Source organism: Dendroctonus ponderosae, unplaced genomic scaffold, assembly GCF_020466585.1.
Source record: "Dendroctonus ponderosae isolate FM_Combo_2020 unplaced genomic scaffold, Dpon_F_20191213v2 Dpon_F_20191213_5, whole genome shotgun sequence".
In the NCBI taxonomy this organism is placed as follows: Eukaryota; Metazoa; Arthropoda; class Insecta; order Coleoptera; family Curculionidae; genus Dendroctonus; species Dendroctonus ponderosae.
In genome coordinates, this window is record NW_026018715.1 from 7,421,867 (window position 1) to 7,437,370 (window position 15,504).

General features: G+C 36.2%; 2 protein-coding genes and 1 long non-coding RNA gene across 5 annotated transcripts in view; 2 read left to right on the plus strand and 1 right to left on the minus strand.

The window, feature by feature from the left end:
* LOC109539568 (probable Bax inhibitor 1) overlaps positions 1 to 6,061 on the plus strand; it is an 8,396-nt gene extending 2,335 nt beyond the window's left edge. The window contains exons 2-3 of the mRNA XM_019907397.2: positions 4,298 to 4,928; positions 5,746 to 6,061. Of these exons, the coding sequence (XP_019762956.1) occupies positions 4,298 to 4,928; positions 5,746 to 5,781 (667 nt within the window). The 3' untranslated portion in view covers positions 5,782 to 6,061. The remainder of the gene's footprint in view (positions 1 to 4,297; positions 4,929 to 5,745) is intronic.
* A 433-nt stretch (positions 6,062 to 6,494) lies between these two features.
* LOC125504653 (RNA-binding protein cabeza-like) lies at positions 6,495 to 14,691 on the minus strand. 3 transcript variants are annotated; one of them, XM_048666977.1, is made up of 11 exons: positions 14,532 to 14,691; positions 12,273 to 12,470; positions 11,937 to 12,029; positions 11,762 to 11,810; positions 10,361 to 10,389; positions 8,324 to 8,433; positions 7,935 to 8,093; positions 7,713 to 7,875; positions 7,334 to 7,477; positions 6,975 to 7,179; positions 6,495 to 6,727 (listed from the first exon to the last, which is right to left on the minus strand). In XM_048666977.1, exons 1-11 carry the CDS (start codon positions 14,539 to 14,541, stop codon positions 6,685 to 6,687), a joined length of 1,203 nt encoding a protein of 400 aa, XP_048522934.1. In that variant the 5' UTR covers positions 14,542 to 14,691; the 3' UTR covers positions 6,495 to 6,684. The 3 variants fall into 3 exon arrangements, with proteins under 3 accessions (XP_048522934.1, XP_048522935.1, XP_048522936.1); XM_048666978.1 differs by having other exon boundaries at positions 7,725 to 7,875; positions 14,532 to 14,690; XM_048666979.1 differs by lacking the exon at positions 10,361 to 10,389.
* LOC125504654 lies at positions 13,930 to 14,368 on the plus strand. The gene is made up of 2 exons (XR_007281637.1): positions 13,930 to 14,082; positions 14,193 to 14,368. It is a non-coding gene; the product is annotated as an uncharacterized LOC125504654 (long non-coding RNA).
* Positions 14,692 to 15,504: the final 813 nt, after the last annotated feature.

The following is a 15,504-nucleotide window of genomic DNA, read 5'->3' on the forward strand; positions in this document are numbered from 1 at the left end:
AAATTAAATTTTACCTATTCCTGATCCATTTATAAATTATTAGACTAACAAGAATATTAAAATTATAAAATAAAATAATTATTGCCATCATGCGTTAAGCAAGTTCAATATTTTATGGTTTCTATTAATTTATGTAGTTATCACTTCTGTCGACCGTCCTGTGACGCACACCATTTTTTTTTCTATAAGAAAACAAAGGACGTCATCTTAGATTGTGTGCAAATAATTGCTTAACGTTATTTAAAAAAAAATATAAACGATAGTAACAAAAACGCTTGAAGGGATTTAGAATCTACAAAAAACACTGCTATGAGAAGTTGTTCCTAACGGGATTAGGGAACAAGATACTCTTAACTTCGAACGCTACAGCCTAATAAACTGGAAAATTACTGTACAAAAATCGAATGTTTCGGTGACATAGAAAGTTCTGCTCGGTGCAAACCCTAAAATGCAACCATCCGATATTATTTTATTTCAGTCGTATACGAGGTAAATCAGAAAACACGAATTTTCCTCAAGAATAAAGTACCTTAGTTTGTGAGAATATCGAAAATTGTTATTAAGAATTGTTGATCAGAGTTGCAAAGTACAAGGTTATTGATTGAATTTTAGTCAATTCTCATTGGGAGAATCTCAATCTTGGCTCAACCTCTGATTGATAGCTAATGCACAGGGGAACGAAATTTATTTGACATTTAGACTGTAAAACTTCGTATAAAACAGCCTCCCATAGAAAATCTCGAGTTTATAACCACATATATGGAACTAAAAGATTTTTGTCCTACATGGCAACCAAGGTAAATTAATGCAAAACTTACCGAAAGCTGCATCATGCCATCTGAAAAGAAGGAAGAAAATCTGTTTAGTACCGCAGGAAATTTGTCCATCAGACTGAAAAGAAATTTGGACATCAGAAATGTAATGAATGCATAAAACTGCAGTTGCTTTTCGAAAAACAAAAATAATTTCAAGTTAAGAGATTTATAGATTAGAGATCATTCTTACTAACTTTCTGCAAGCTGGGGGGCCCGTCTTCCAGTTTACGCCCATTAGGTAATCCTCAAAAAGTTCACACTACACTTGACCATACAATGATAACGCATTCAGATTTGGAAACTTCAATCCGGTAGTAGGAGGAAAGAGCAACTGTTGCACTTCCCATAAGGGCCACTATGATTCTATATTTCCCATCTAAGAACGGGATTCAAATAACACAAAGGGCTGGCAACATATTCCATTCGTTGTCTGTAAGGAACTGACTGTTCAAACAGTTTTTAGAACACTCATGTCATATCGAATTTTTTTCCGTATTTCTAAAGGTACTTCCAGACCGCACCGCAATACCGCCGCGCCAAAGATTCGCGAACGTTGCAAATTTAAAAAAAAATCAGCGTGAATTATGGGATTGCGGTAATAAAAATTACCAGTTACGAAATAAAAAATACGATGCATGGCTGAAAATCGCAACAGAGATGAAGAGCGACATAGAATCGATTAAAGCAAAAATGAGTTCATTGTTGTCTTCATTTCGAAGGGAAAGAGCCAAAATTAAAACTACAACAAGAACTGGAAAAGATATTTTCTTAAATCAATCAGACATCAACTTAAATTGAAAAACTTGATACATTTTAGGACAGGAGGTTTATTCCAGCAGATGGTCTGCATTTACTAGCTTTGCCTAGACAATCGACAGAAATTTTTAAATTGTCCAGTATCTGCAATTACCAGGTCGCATAGCAAATCACTGCCATAATAATAATAAGCTTCTGCTCTGAAATTTGCAGTGCGAAATATTCACTCTATTTTTTCCTTTTAGATAAATCACCCAAAATTATGAAAGCTGCCGCTACAATTTTAGCATCATCCATGACGAACAGCACATTTATTTCGCTGCGCAAGCTGGAACCTTGGCAAATGCAAACATTTTAAATTATTGTTGCAGCAACGTAGACGCAAGGCGCAAATTGTGTGTGAACGTTCGCGAATGTTTGGCGCGGTATTACGCTGTGGTCTGGACGCACCTTAAGGAACTACCGAAGCAACATGATATAATCATTTGCTCGGTCGCCCTTTAGATGACTAATTGCTTTGCTTTGCAGTTCAATTTCACTTGTTTAATGTTGACAATTTCGTACAAAGTACCTGTCTTCGCTCAGCGATATTTTCAAAGACAAGTTTCACATTCCAACTTGTTTGGATGATCGCTGTGAACAAAACAACATTCTTAGCTAAAGATAAACAAATCCGATTGTAGGGCGCATTAGACTTTATACTAAAATAAATGCCAGCTATCGAATCAGTTGTTTATTTAGGAGACTTACACATTTTAATATTATACCAGGTGTTCACTAAAGTGATCAACTTCTCTAAATCCAACATTTTTGAAACAGTATGAACTTTTTTAATGCCCTGTGTTGTTCTCTACTTTCACTACATCTTGTAATTTTAAGTGCTTCAATTATTTTATTTTATTTGCAAATATTCTGTTTCACTAGTTTCATTGCTTGTTTGGTATCCTTTACGTCTTTGATGCAAATTACGGTCTCAAGTTTTTGTTTTTTTTTAGGGTGTGGTCCATTATATTTGATGTTGAGCTTCTTTTAGCTGCTGCCTGTAGTCAGGTTCTTCCTCTGAAGTGTGAATCATTTTCTATGCTTGATTTTGTTTCGAAAATTTCTACGTAAGATTTGATAGGGGTTCTTTTGTTCTAAAGTTTTGTCTGTTACTTTATTCAATCGTGATCTAATGATTAATCAAAAAGTATTATTCGTTTTGCTATTTGTTTGAAACAATGCGGTTCTGCTGAATTGAGTTTTGATCAATAAATTTTAGTTTAGTTGCGGGTGATTCGAATTTTAATATTCACAGGTTACGGATTTGCTTACTAATTTAGTCTGCTACATTTTTATCTCTAAACGCAAAAATGATCATCATTTTCACAATAATAATTTTAAAATAATGACAAGCAAAAAAACAAAACATAATAAAACCGTAGCATGCATGGTTGATTTCGGAATAAAAAGGGGTTTAACAATTTGCTAATAAACAGACAGAGCCATATTTGAAAGAACGAAATTGATGATGGTTTCTTGAAGGTGAAACGTCGGAGCGTATAACTAAGTAATAATGTGGTTCTCTCGCTGACTTGTTGCTGCGGGAACGTGCAGTCAGTTTTGTTCCAGATTTGTTATTAACGCCGAAAAATAATGCAGATGTAATCGAAATTAGGAAATTTAGGTTTTTTTCGAACCGAAAAAATCGAAATTTTAACCAAAAGGTTTAAAGCGCTAGGTTGTTCACCTTCTAATTGCGCAACTTTTTCCATTTAACCAACTGCATATAAATTACGGTTTTGATATCCCTATACTGGCCCTTTTTATCTTTGTAGATAAAACGTGTTTAGTACTTTACTACAACCAAAATTTTTTATTTTTTTTTTCTTTAATTTTTTCAAAGCCAGATGCCGCAGTTATAATCATTAAATTAGAACTGTTTTGAACAACCAATTTTGATAATAATTGGATATTCGGAAACGATTAGAGATGGATATAGAAGAGTTTGAGAGGAAAATATTTGGAAACTAATTGCGAATCCAAAAACATTATTCTGTAATAATAGGGGTTTATTTGAAATAGCAAAGACAATGTTTTAAATCGTTAAATCACGAGTGATTATAGAAATAGCCAAACTTTCAGAATTGAGGAAAAACGAATGTTCTTTACGCGGACGTTCTTCTTTTCGACTTGTCCTACTTTAAAAATTGTTATAGTGAAAGTGTTCTACACGAGTCCGCTGGAGAAGATCTACGGCTTTGTTTTCACTTATCACAGAGTTTAGTTAAAATCTATAACGCACTTTTCAGAGGTTTCTTTAATAACAGCCAGCTTTCCACGTATTTGCTTCTATGGATTGCTGTTCTCTGAGGTAGTTTCAGGGTACTGGCTTTTTCGTTTGTACATTTCGCCCGAATTTAGGTGCGTAAAAGTTGTACTTTTAAGTGCAAAATTTTCAGATTTGCCGGGAATTTAGATCTCTAGCTGTTCTTACTATACCGAATCCTTGTTCGGAATAATTGGTTCTAGTAGAATTTGCTGTAGGTTGTAGATGTAAACATATTAGATGTTATTTAATGTATATTAGATGTAAACATATACTTTAGTATATGTTCTTATAGCTCTATTGGTAGAGCGTTTGAGAAGTTTGTGTTTAGAAACAAAACTCTCACCTCACTTAAACACGCGCCCTTTCATAAAACAATAGCTGAATAATTGCAACAATAATTACTTTTTAATTACAGGGAGCCTCCAGTTAAGCAACATCTCAAGAATGTCTACGCCTGCCTGGCGATGTCCACCTTGGCGGCTGGAGTGGGCGGCTCAATACACCTATTCACAAACCTACTGCAAGCAGGTTTTCTGTCTGGAATTGGAGCCATTATCTTCTTCTTCCTGTTAATATCAACTCCCGATGACAATGGCAAAGGCATGATGAAAAGGGTGGGCTACCTCCTTGGTTTCGCCACATTAACCGGCGTTGGAATGGGTCCTCTGCTGGAACATGTCATCCTAGTCAACCCTAGCATCATTATAACAGCATTTATTGCAACAAGTGTCGTTTTCGTGTCCTTCAGCATCTGTGCCATTTTCTCCGAAAGGGGAAAGTGGCTCTACTTGGGCGGCACTCTGTTTACCCTGCTAAACAGCCTAATGCTCATGAGCCTGGCCAATATCTTGTTTGGCTCCACTCTGCTATGGAACATCCAGATTTACTTGGGCTTGTTCGCCATGTGCGGATTCGTGCTTTATGACACCCAGGCCATCATTGAAAAGAGAAGAATGGGCAGCAAGGACTTTGTGGCTCATTCGTTGGATCTGTTCGTCGACTTCATTGGAGTCTTCAAGCGGCTGCTCATTATCCTTACTCAGAAGGTAATAGAGAATAGGTCAATATCATTCATGGGTTATTAATTTTTGTTGGATTTTCACTCATCCAACCACAACTGAACCCTGAACATTTAACACATTCGCTGCAGTGACCGCAGGGTTGGGCGCGGTTAATTATTTTAATTATAGTTATTAATAATAAATTAAATTAAAAAATCAGATCAAATTCGACAACAATGATTGGGAACGTAAAAACATTCCGAGTTGTTCGGGAATTGAAAAGTAAGTTTTTAAGTACATAATATTAATACAGTACAAATATTTTCATATAGAAGAAAAAGTAGCTCTATCGCTACATGAACTTTCAAGACAGCCGGGTCTTAGCAAGTTTTCCTAAAAAACAGTATGGTTGTGTAGTATCTTCGTAGTTTTAAGTTCAGTTATTATGTCATGTATCTTTGGATTAAGTACACATTCTCAAAGATGCTGTATTCCATTTTCCTTTGTAGATTTTTCTTCAAACAAGGTGAAACCAGCAGTTTGACTTTTGTTACTGAGGGCTACAATAACTGGAAAAGGACTGCAGAAACAAAAGTTGGGTTTAAAAACATGATTTAGTAAATTTAATCCATCTACCACCATTTTTTGCATCTTAGAACGTTTATTTCTTTCTCAATTATTACCAATGTGATATAGTTTCAATTGATACCGAGACAAAGTCATTGCCAGATACCACTAAGAGGTATGAAGCCTTTCTAATAGTGGTAGCGAATGTGTTAAGGGGCGGTTGATGGAAATTCCATTGATTCATTTGCGCTCAAATGTTAGTTCAATATTAACAAAGGCAACGTTATTGTTTCAGGAACAGGACCAGAAGAAGAAGAAGGGAAACAACTGATGACTGACTATCTGAACCCAAGACAGGCTTGTTTAGTTACGTAATTTTTTGGTACTACCACTTTTAAAATTTTGATGTTTTCAAGGGGCTTTTGTACATTTGCAATCTAACTATTGAGCTATAGCGCTATATGAAAGCAATAGTACTATTAATAAAATCATACTGTAAAAACATTTTGCAACAACGTGGATACTGATACTACACTGATGTATGTTTTTGTTTGTACATTTTAGTGAGTTTTCACATATTCATCGGTTATTAATAAACATTTATCATTAAATTGTACTTTTTGTTATAAAATTAACGTAGATATAGAATGAATTTATTTATAAATATGCATTAGAGATGATAGTTTTCTTTTCAATAAATATTATTTTGTAATAATGGTGCTTCACTAATCAATCAATCACGTTCCAGTGTTTTCAGTTTTGAGTGGCTTTTAGTATCAGCTATGGTCTTAGTATACCTAAACCATACGCTCGGTATTGTCGTACTATCTTGGCCTATATTTACAAGTTGTACACTAACTTCTGCCCACTTTCAATGTAAATAAATTACATTGGACGTGGCCAAATACTCCTGAGAATGTCAACATCGCTTGACCTTCCAGGTAAATCGATTTAAACACATTGCTGAATAATGCCAGTAATATTCAAACATAATTGAAATACCTACCTGTAGACGATAACGGAAGAAATTAATAATACGACGAAAATTTTTAAAAGCTTTATTATGTTCATATACTTTAGTAAAATTTGTCTTCAACGACAAACCGAATAAACTACGTTCACAAAAATAAATTACATAATAACCACAGTCTTGCTATTTACTTAGTACATTATTATAAATGAAACGAAAATTACATTAGCGCACTCGTACTTATTTCTATATGTAAACTTAACCCTAGTAAGGTTTAGGACGTCCTCCGTCCCGACCTCCTCGGTCCCTGTAATAAAAAGGCATGGTAAGGTTAAAGGCAAATACCGACATAAAATACTAGTCAAAATAATGCAGTTAAAAGAAAGTGTTTCTCCAGACAGGATACACTCAAAGCCATGTGATTGGACTATGGTGGGTTTTAATAGAGAATTTTGCTTTTTCCTCTTTATAAAAATCAGACAAAACCACCAGAGGTTTTGCCGAGAGCGAAAGAGGATAAACATGCACGATAAGAAAACCAACAATTCAATTACCTTCCACCGCCACCTCCTCGGCCGCCGCCGCCACCACCACGACCTCCGCCAAATCCACCACCGCCTCGAGGACCGCCACGGCCTCCGCCGCCGCGACCTCCGCCAAATCCTCGGTCACTTCCACGGAATCCGCCGCCGCCACCACCACCTCCTCTGCGACCTCCGTCTCGGTCTCTACTTCCACCTCCACGTCGGTCATCACCGCCTGAAACCAAATCATGACCTTATTTACGGAAAGTCCACCACTGTTCTTTCTACCAAGGCAGAACTAGATATTAGCCTATCACGGCACTCTAAAATGTTCTTTTTATGGTATTTACACATATTCAACATTAGCAAACATGGTTTTAAATACTTACCACCACCACCACCAGCGGGTTTCTGTTCCCCACATCTATTGCACTCGTTTCTCCAGGCAAAGTTAGTATTTGCACATTCAGGATTACTGCATTTCCAGTCTCCGTCTCTTGATTCACGATCACGACCACCTCCGCCGCCGCCACCTACACAAAGATATCTAATTATTTCTCTCATTTAGAGCTAGCGATTGATATTAAGGCAAAAAATTAAAGAAGTGTTAACAGCAAAGCTAGTCCAAAAATGCCTTGTAGAAAGTGATACTTTCCGAACAAGATGTTTGCAGATTGAAAGCAGTTAAATGCGGAATGAGCCACACAAACATATTGCTCGACTGTTAAAGCTGGCACGAATCTACTCGGGAAATTGGAAATACTTTACCTCTACCCCTACCTCTGTCGCCTCCACGTCCTCCTCCAAATCCTCCACCACCGCCGCCACCTCCTCGGCCTCCACCAAATCCGCCACCTCCTCGGCCACCACCACCGCCTCCACGTCCCCCTAATCCGCCACTCCAGTTATCTCTTTTCGTGGCTAACTGGACCTGAAACAGCCTCGCGTTAAAACAAAAGAAAATTACTAATTTTGAAAGACCAAACTAACCTTAATGACTGAGCCTCTAAAATCTTTACCATCAAACCATTTGATGGCACTTTGAGCCGCGTCGGCGTCGTCATAAGTTACTGTGGCTTCGCCTTTTGAAAGACCAGTGTTCTTGTCTTTGTACAGCCAAACTTTCTTCTTGTTTGTGCGCCTGTCCATCTACAATAACATATACATAAATACCGAAACTTAAAAAAACATTTATCAAAAAATAAGTGCCAAAGATTCAAATGTTGCAGGCATAATAAGTCAGTTATCAAATAAAAGCTGATAATTGATGAATAGGAGCTGAATCATAGTTTAGCGACGCTTCAAAATTGAACTTGAATATTGCAGTATTCAAGCACAGAGTGCAGGTCGCAAATTTTGTAGGGTGGTTGCGCCATTACCTTAACGATGCCAATAGATCCGAAATGATCAGCGATATCGTCCTCAGTAAAACTAGGGTCCATTCCAGAAACAAATACTGTGTCATGTTGAATAACGAGATTTCCATCACCTGTAAATGGTACAAAATTAGTCACGAAAGAAATAATATTAAACAAATTCTTATTCCTATAACGTAACAAGGGTAATTCTTTGACTAGTGGCGCGTGATAAGAATTAGCTATTGTAAAAAACAAACTTTACTGAGACCTAATTATATTTATACACCAAAAACCTTGACGCATTGGGACAAGCCTGTAAAAACCATATGCCGCAGTCGATCACAAATTCTGTATCTGTTTAGGTCGCTTTACTGCGATTAACAAATACATTTTATACACTATCTTCCCTATCACACCATACTATTCCAATTTTGCTTATTAAACATGTAACTTTGATAACCAATCATTAGTCCTTTCCATAAATTTCCCGGAACGGCTCAACCGTTTTTAATGTTAAAGTACATCTACATAACTAAACAGTATATCAACTAGTGGTGGGAAAAAGTACCTAATCGGTATTCCAGTACTCATTACTCATCAGCATCCAAAGTAACGAATACCGAACCAAGATATCAAACCAGTATTCAAGTAATCAGTAATCGTTCTCGGAAAATCAAGTCACCCATCCTAACCTTCGAGTCCGAATCCGAATACGCTACTAGTACTAGACTAACTGGCAACCAAAGTATCTGGTAGATCAGTACCAGTACCGAACCCTAAACCGATAGATCCAGAGTACTCGCACAGACTAACTAGTAACTAAACTAACTGGTAATACCAGCACCGATGATACGGATGGATACCGACAGCCGCGTTCGATTTTCAACGTCGGTCGTTCCTAATCACTAAAAACAGAGTTGTCCGTTGCCGCATGGTAATCTAGAATTTTTATATTTACATTTATGTAACATGACAATTGTAACTTTTGTGTAAACTGCAGATTTGTAAGAGACGTTTATTAAAATAGATAATTGTCGCACTGTGCTGCTACTGTAGATAGCAACATTTATTTATTAATGTGACATCTTGCTTCACAGAGTTAAATAACTTCAAAAATTGTTTAAAACATATTTATTTAGAAACTGGAAGTATGCACAACCGTGGGGTTTCAAATACCTGCGTACAATAATAGGGAACCAATTAACAACTGACTTAAAAAAAATGGTCTGATTTTCTTAGACGTAATCTGTTAGGGAAACCATAATTTCAAGAGTTCCATATGATTTGTATAACTAAAGTGTGCGTGTAACAAATCTAAAGAGCATTAATAATATACCAATATTTTGTCCTCGACTTTCGTAAGACTCACGACTAGAATGAGTACTTGAATAACTGATCCGAAGTAACGAGTTTTGAATCCAAAGTATCTAGTCGGTACGGTATTCAAAGTAATTAAATCTCACACCACTAATATCAACCGTCAAAATACCTTTTGCGCTTAAATCTACTGAACAGGGATATTTTAATTTAATTACTTTATATCCCCTTTATCCTGATTTTTGTAACCGGTTGTAACCCATGTTACAACTTGCGTGATTTTGCAATTGTTTTGTAACGCAACACATCCGATAATGCAATGAATATTATTTAGACTTTAGATTTAGCCATTTCGGTGGTTTTTTAATGCCAAAATGCATTTTTTTATAGCTGCCCTACTACAAATTACGCTTTGACCAGATAAAAAATAACGTATTTTTGAAGAATTTATGCCTAACATTATTTACGTAACTAAGCGCACTGAAAGAACGCAAGATGTGTCTAACTTGTTCAAATAAATTAAGCTCACGCAACAGAAAAGCGACATTTAAAATTGTTTTCATTCTGAAGAAATTTAAATTATAGCAAATTATAACGTTTAGTGTTTTCTTTCAGTGCCAAATTAATCCCATCCAAACTATCAATATATATATATTTGTAAAATGTGAAAAACGGTTCATTATAAGTAAATAAATAATATCAAAAGGCTACCAAGCCACAAAAGGGCATTGGTGCTTTTACCTTTGCCATAACCGCCACGCTGGCCACCTCTAAAACAGAAGAATAACTCATCAGTAAATGCTTGGGGAAGTGACCAAATTTGCCAATCAGAGGCTAGGGCGAAACCCAACTAGCCAACTTCTTGACTAAACCCTTGACACTCATTGATGCGTACTCTCGATTCTGTGAGTTCTTTTCCTAGTTTCTTCTTCAGAACCGATGCCTACCTATGTGAAAATCTAGTCCAGTTGTTGTTAGTCGAAAGTCTAGTCGGTGTTTGCTCATATTTAAACACTTTGTAAATACCAAAAGTTTAATGAGGCTTGTGCTTACAAAAATACCAACAAATGTTCATTCGAACCCAGTGAATTGTTCATTCAGACAACACATATTCCACATAGTACCTATAATCCAAAATATTACCTGATCCGATAATTTTCCTAAAGCCTTGTCAGGGAGTATTTAAATAGCAAGATAAACATTTGTAGCAAATCATATACAGACAGTTTCACTTGCTTTAAGAATTATTTACTAGTAGAAAATTGTACTAAACTGATGATCATTGATCTATGTACCAAGTTATTTGAGTCAGTTAACCAGCACGTAATCCCCGATATGTGCTTACATTGAGTTAACCACCCTTTATAGTTAGTTGAGAGTTAACCACCCTATCATTGAGGGGGTCTTGAATAATCTAAAGTACTTTGAGGCAGTTGTAAAGCTTACGCTAAGTGATATCAGATTTCCCGCCGCTCAACTTTTGTCGCCCCGTTTGTGTGCCAGTCTATTCTAGCGAGATGTACCAATTAGTACTTCCAAGTTAAACATAATCATAAAAATAATAAAATTATGAACTTTGAATGTATGCAGTCAAGTCAAATAGAAGATATGTCTGAAACAGGAACTATCAAAAATAAATAATGCATTAGAAATTACAGTCATTAAAAACTCATCTAAACCCAAGATCAACAATTCCACCTCCAACTTTTAAGACTTTTCAAATCTAGAAAAAAATATCGGTTGGAGACAAATGTGAAACTCTTGATTGGCTGTTACTAAATCTATTCTAAGACACTATTTCGTAGTACTTCTAAGTAGCGAACTGAATCACTTTAGATTATATTTTAAAACACTATAGACAAACTGTTAAAACTCGAGGGGCACATTAATTTTTGTAGATTATTGTCTAGAAAACCATTGTCTACACCTTTTTACTTAATGTAAAGCGCTCTTACTTTAGACTGAATTGACTTGTGAACTCACCTTAAAAAGTAAACCTTTTAAATGTGTTCGTCAACACTACTTTAGCAAATTACCAATAACGTTTTCAAATTGATTTTGTAAGACTTCGAGTAGCAAAACCGCAAATACCAAATAACCAGTACTTATGAAATAATGATTAAAAATGAATAGAACACTCACCCAAAGCCACGATCCATTCCTCCTCCAGAACTTCCACGGTCTCTACCACCTAAAAAAGAATCGTAAAATAATATTTTCAAGTGAAATAATGACAAATTGTTCCTTGTAGAAAAAGTCGTAATTTTTCCTTACAACTAAGGACAGTCATACATTGTCTAAATTGTAATAAACTTACCTCCAAAACCGCCGCCACCGCCTCCATATCCTCCACCGCTTTGTCCACCATAACCGCCACCACCGCCTCCTCCGCCGCCACCACCGTAGCCACCTGAAAAATTTAACACATTTATAAACACGCTTCAAATACTAGCAAAGGATTTTCTTGAAATCATTGAAATTAAAAAAATGTCCTAATGATTTTCTACCCTTGTAGTTATGGGCCAACAACAAGGACTATCATTCAAAGTTATCATTTCCGACATAGAAGGTAGACAAGTAAAATATAGAGTAAATTACTTCTATGCCTATGTCGTAAAGCACCCCAATAAGTTTCCGATCAGATTCTCCTTACCTTGTTGGCCGCCTCCATATCCGCCCCCTGGAGGTCCACCTCTACCACCACCTCCGCCTTGTTGGCCCCAACCTCCTTGAGATTGATCTTGACCGTAGCCGCCTCCTTGCTGGCCATATCCCCCTTGTTGCTGCCCATAACTGGGATAGCCCGTGGGAGGAGGTTGAGAATAGTCATATCCGCCGCCACCACCATATGCTGAAAAGCATAATTATGATAGTTATGTTAATTATTCCTCCAATTGAAATGATTTAAAACAAGGAAAAACGAAAGCAACTAAGCTGTGGATAAAATCTTGTTGAGTGTACCTCGGCGGGTTTAGAGCCCTTTTACAGGAGGATACACGTTTAACAAAGAGCGTTATGGAACCATACAGACAGGGATACTTCGCGCAGATACAGTTGCGGCAACTAAACTTCGGTCTCCCTTGAGTTCCAGTCGCCAGCAATTTTACAACTTCCGGGGCCCGATTTTCTATGGGTCTTTATGGACTTATGAGAACCCGGCTAATACTTTACAGTTTTGCTACAAGTCTGCAATGAGTATGAGATTTCTGTATGTATCCTCGTGTAAAAGAGCTATTACTGATGAATGTACTCATCATGTAAATTTAAATTTTACTGATTCAAATAAATAGTCCACCATCTGACTATCAACGAGCTAAAAAATCTCAATAGGCGAAATCAATACAATCAATCAAGTACAGGGCTTTCAGCTCATTATTAAACGTATTTAGTGTAGTCTGTCTCGTTATTTATGCAGAAAAACATGTTGATCGTGTATAAATGTTTTTGTATGTACATATATAAAAAAAATTGTAATCCAAGACAAATAAATTTAGACCAAACAATGTGACTGAAAGATTAAATTTCATCAAGCTGTACAAAAAATGATAGAATATTCCGGAGGGTTCCCAGCGTTCTTATGGACACACAATTAGCAGTAACTGATTCGCAATTCAGTTTTTTTTACTTTTATACCCTTTTGTTTCAAACATATCTGATTGAAATTTGTGTAAAAATGTAACAGCCCTGAATAGGCGGTGGAAGGCGACAATAAATTGACGAAAGCTTGGTAGCTAGTTTTTCTTTACCACGGCCCAGACCGAATTCCCAAAACAATAAACCATCTTGCAGTCGGAAAAGATGCTCAAACTTTTGCGGAACTCTATTATGCATCATGCACTATTTTGCAAGTAGGATATGTAATAGGTATAATATACATCATGCAAAATTTTTGTACTTAGTCATGAATTGTTGAATCATAAAACACAATTTAGCAGCAAATAGCACCGAACAATCATCTCATTTTCGTGCATCAATACATTGTTTTGGAAAAGCGAATTTCAAACTGCGTAAGTGTTCTTCAAGAAAAATTATGGACTATCAAAGATTTTCTCTCACTGAAGCTGCTTGCTCACTAACCCAAAACAACTTGGAAGAATAATTCTGTAGCATTAGGTACCAAGTTGAAACATGATTGCAAACAAATTGCAGCTTTGTCGGACTCAGAAAAATCAGATGTACCCGATAAGTATCACTGGGGCTTTACAAATATGTATTATGAAGTATTTGATCGATGAATTTGAGTATATTGCCAGTTGGTTAATTTCTGTAGATCACGCTCGATTGACTGAAACCTCATGGAAGAGAAGCCGTTACTCAAAGTTTGTAACGTCACGTTGACCTAATGATGAAACACGTTTCACGTTGTATTGATAAATTACTACGTAAAGTACTCGAACTTGACGATATTAATTCGTACAAACTAACGCCCTATAATTAATTGCAATAGTTTGTTGCATATAAAGGTTTGATGTTTGATTTTATTGAACGAATTCTTACAGCTTATAAATTTAAAAAAACCTCTAAATATGATATTGAAGACATTTGAGTGATCCATTGAGTTTTGATTTTCCAGGTGGAAAAGATCCAATTTGAGACTGAACGAAACGACGGACAGTTCAAATTGGCAAAATGGCGCCCAAAGCCGGCGTCCATTTCAGAAAACTGCTTCTATGATTCGGTAGGTTTTTACATCTGTACGTTGCATAAGAATGAAAATATTGTAGAAGTAAAAAGCTTGTAACTAAAAAATAAGTGCGCTTCTTTCCAAAGAAATTCCATTATAGGCGCCAAAATGCACTTTATCCAAAAAATATTTTGTTCTGGGTATAGAATACAACAAATCGGAATTGTTGTTCAATAAAAGCAACAACGATGCTCTTCCATTACGCTTATAATATAAGATTCGACTTACCGTCACCCATTTTTAAGCTGGATGGGGAAAAGCACTGATAACTTTTATACCGGCACAACGTAGCGTGACAACGACTCTAAACAGACGGAGCAGAATGTGAAAAAGAATGTGAGCAAGAAATTGAGCAAAACAGCTTTCGTAGAGTCGTAGCTGGTCGTAGTCCGTAGAAATACTGCGCGTAACGGCGGTGTTGCCAGGATTATTTATTTGATTTAAGAAAAACTAGCCATCCACTTATTATCACTGAATAGTCCAACACAACTCAAGACTTTTCGGTCTAGTTAATTTGGTCTTCTCTTCTTATATTTTTTAAAGCTTATAACTGAATATAAACTTTCTGAGATGATTGAGGAATTCAGATTGATTGTTTGTCATCAACCGCCATATTTCTCAGTGACACGCTCAAACTAGGGATGACACAAACCAGTATTTTTCAGACACAGGTTCCATGTGTGCCTGTTCCAAGCTCGTACCTGTTCCAAGTGCTGTGATTTTTGGAAATATTGGTTTGTACCTGAAACCAGGCTGAAGCGTATTTTGAGCCCAGTCGGAAAAGGCCTGTTTCGAGCACTAAAATATGAAGGTAAGAGATTATTGGAAGTTGTTCGGAAGGATGTGAGAATATTGAGACAATAGCTCGATTTCCGGCTGTGGAACATTGTTTATAAACAATTATTTATAAATAATTAAAGAAAGTGCGAAAGCCCGTTTTTTGTGCATAACTGTTGAACCGCTATTGAAAAAAGTTTTATCCTGTTTTTCAAGTATTAAAAATACCTATGATATCAGATAAACTACATTAAAATCCCTTTATTAGTTTACTCAAAATTAAAAAAAAAATCGATTTTAGAGTTTTGTTAATTTTATATAATTAATTTAGTTTTGTTTCAAGAAAATCGTACCATAACTTTTTTTGGTCAGTCAGTAATGCAATTTTAATTTATTGTACGTTAACGTAAGGTAGTATAACTCT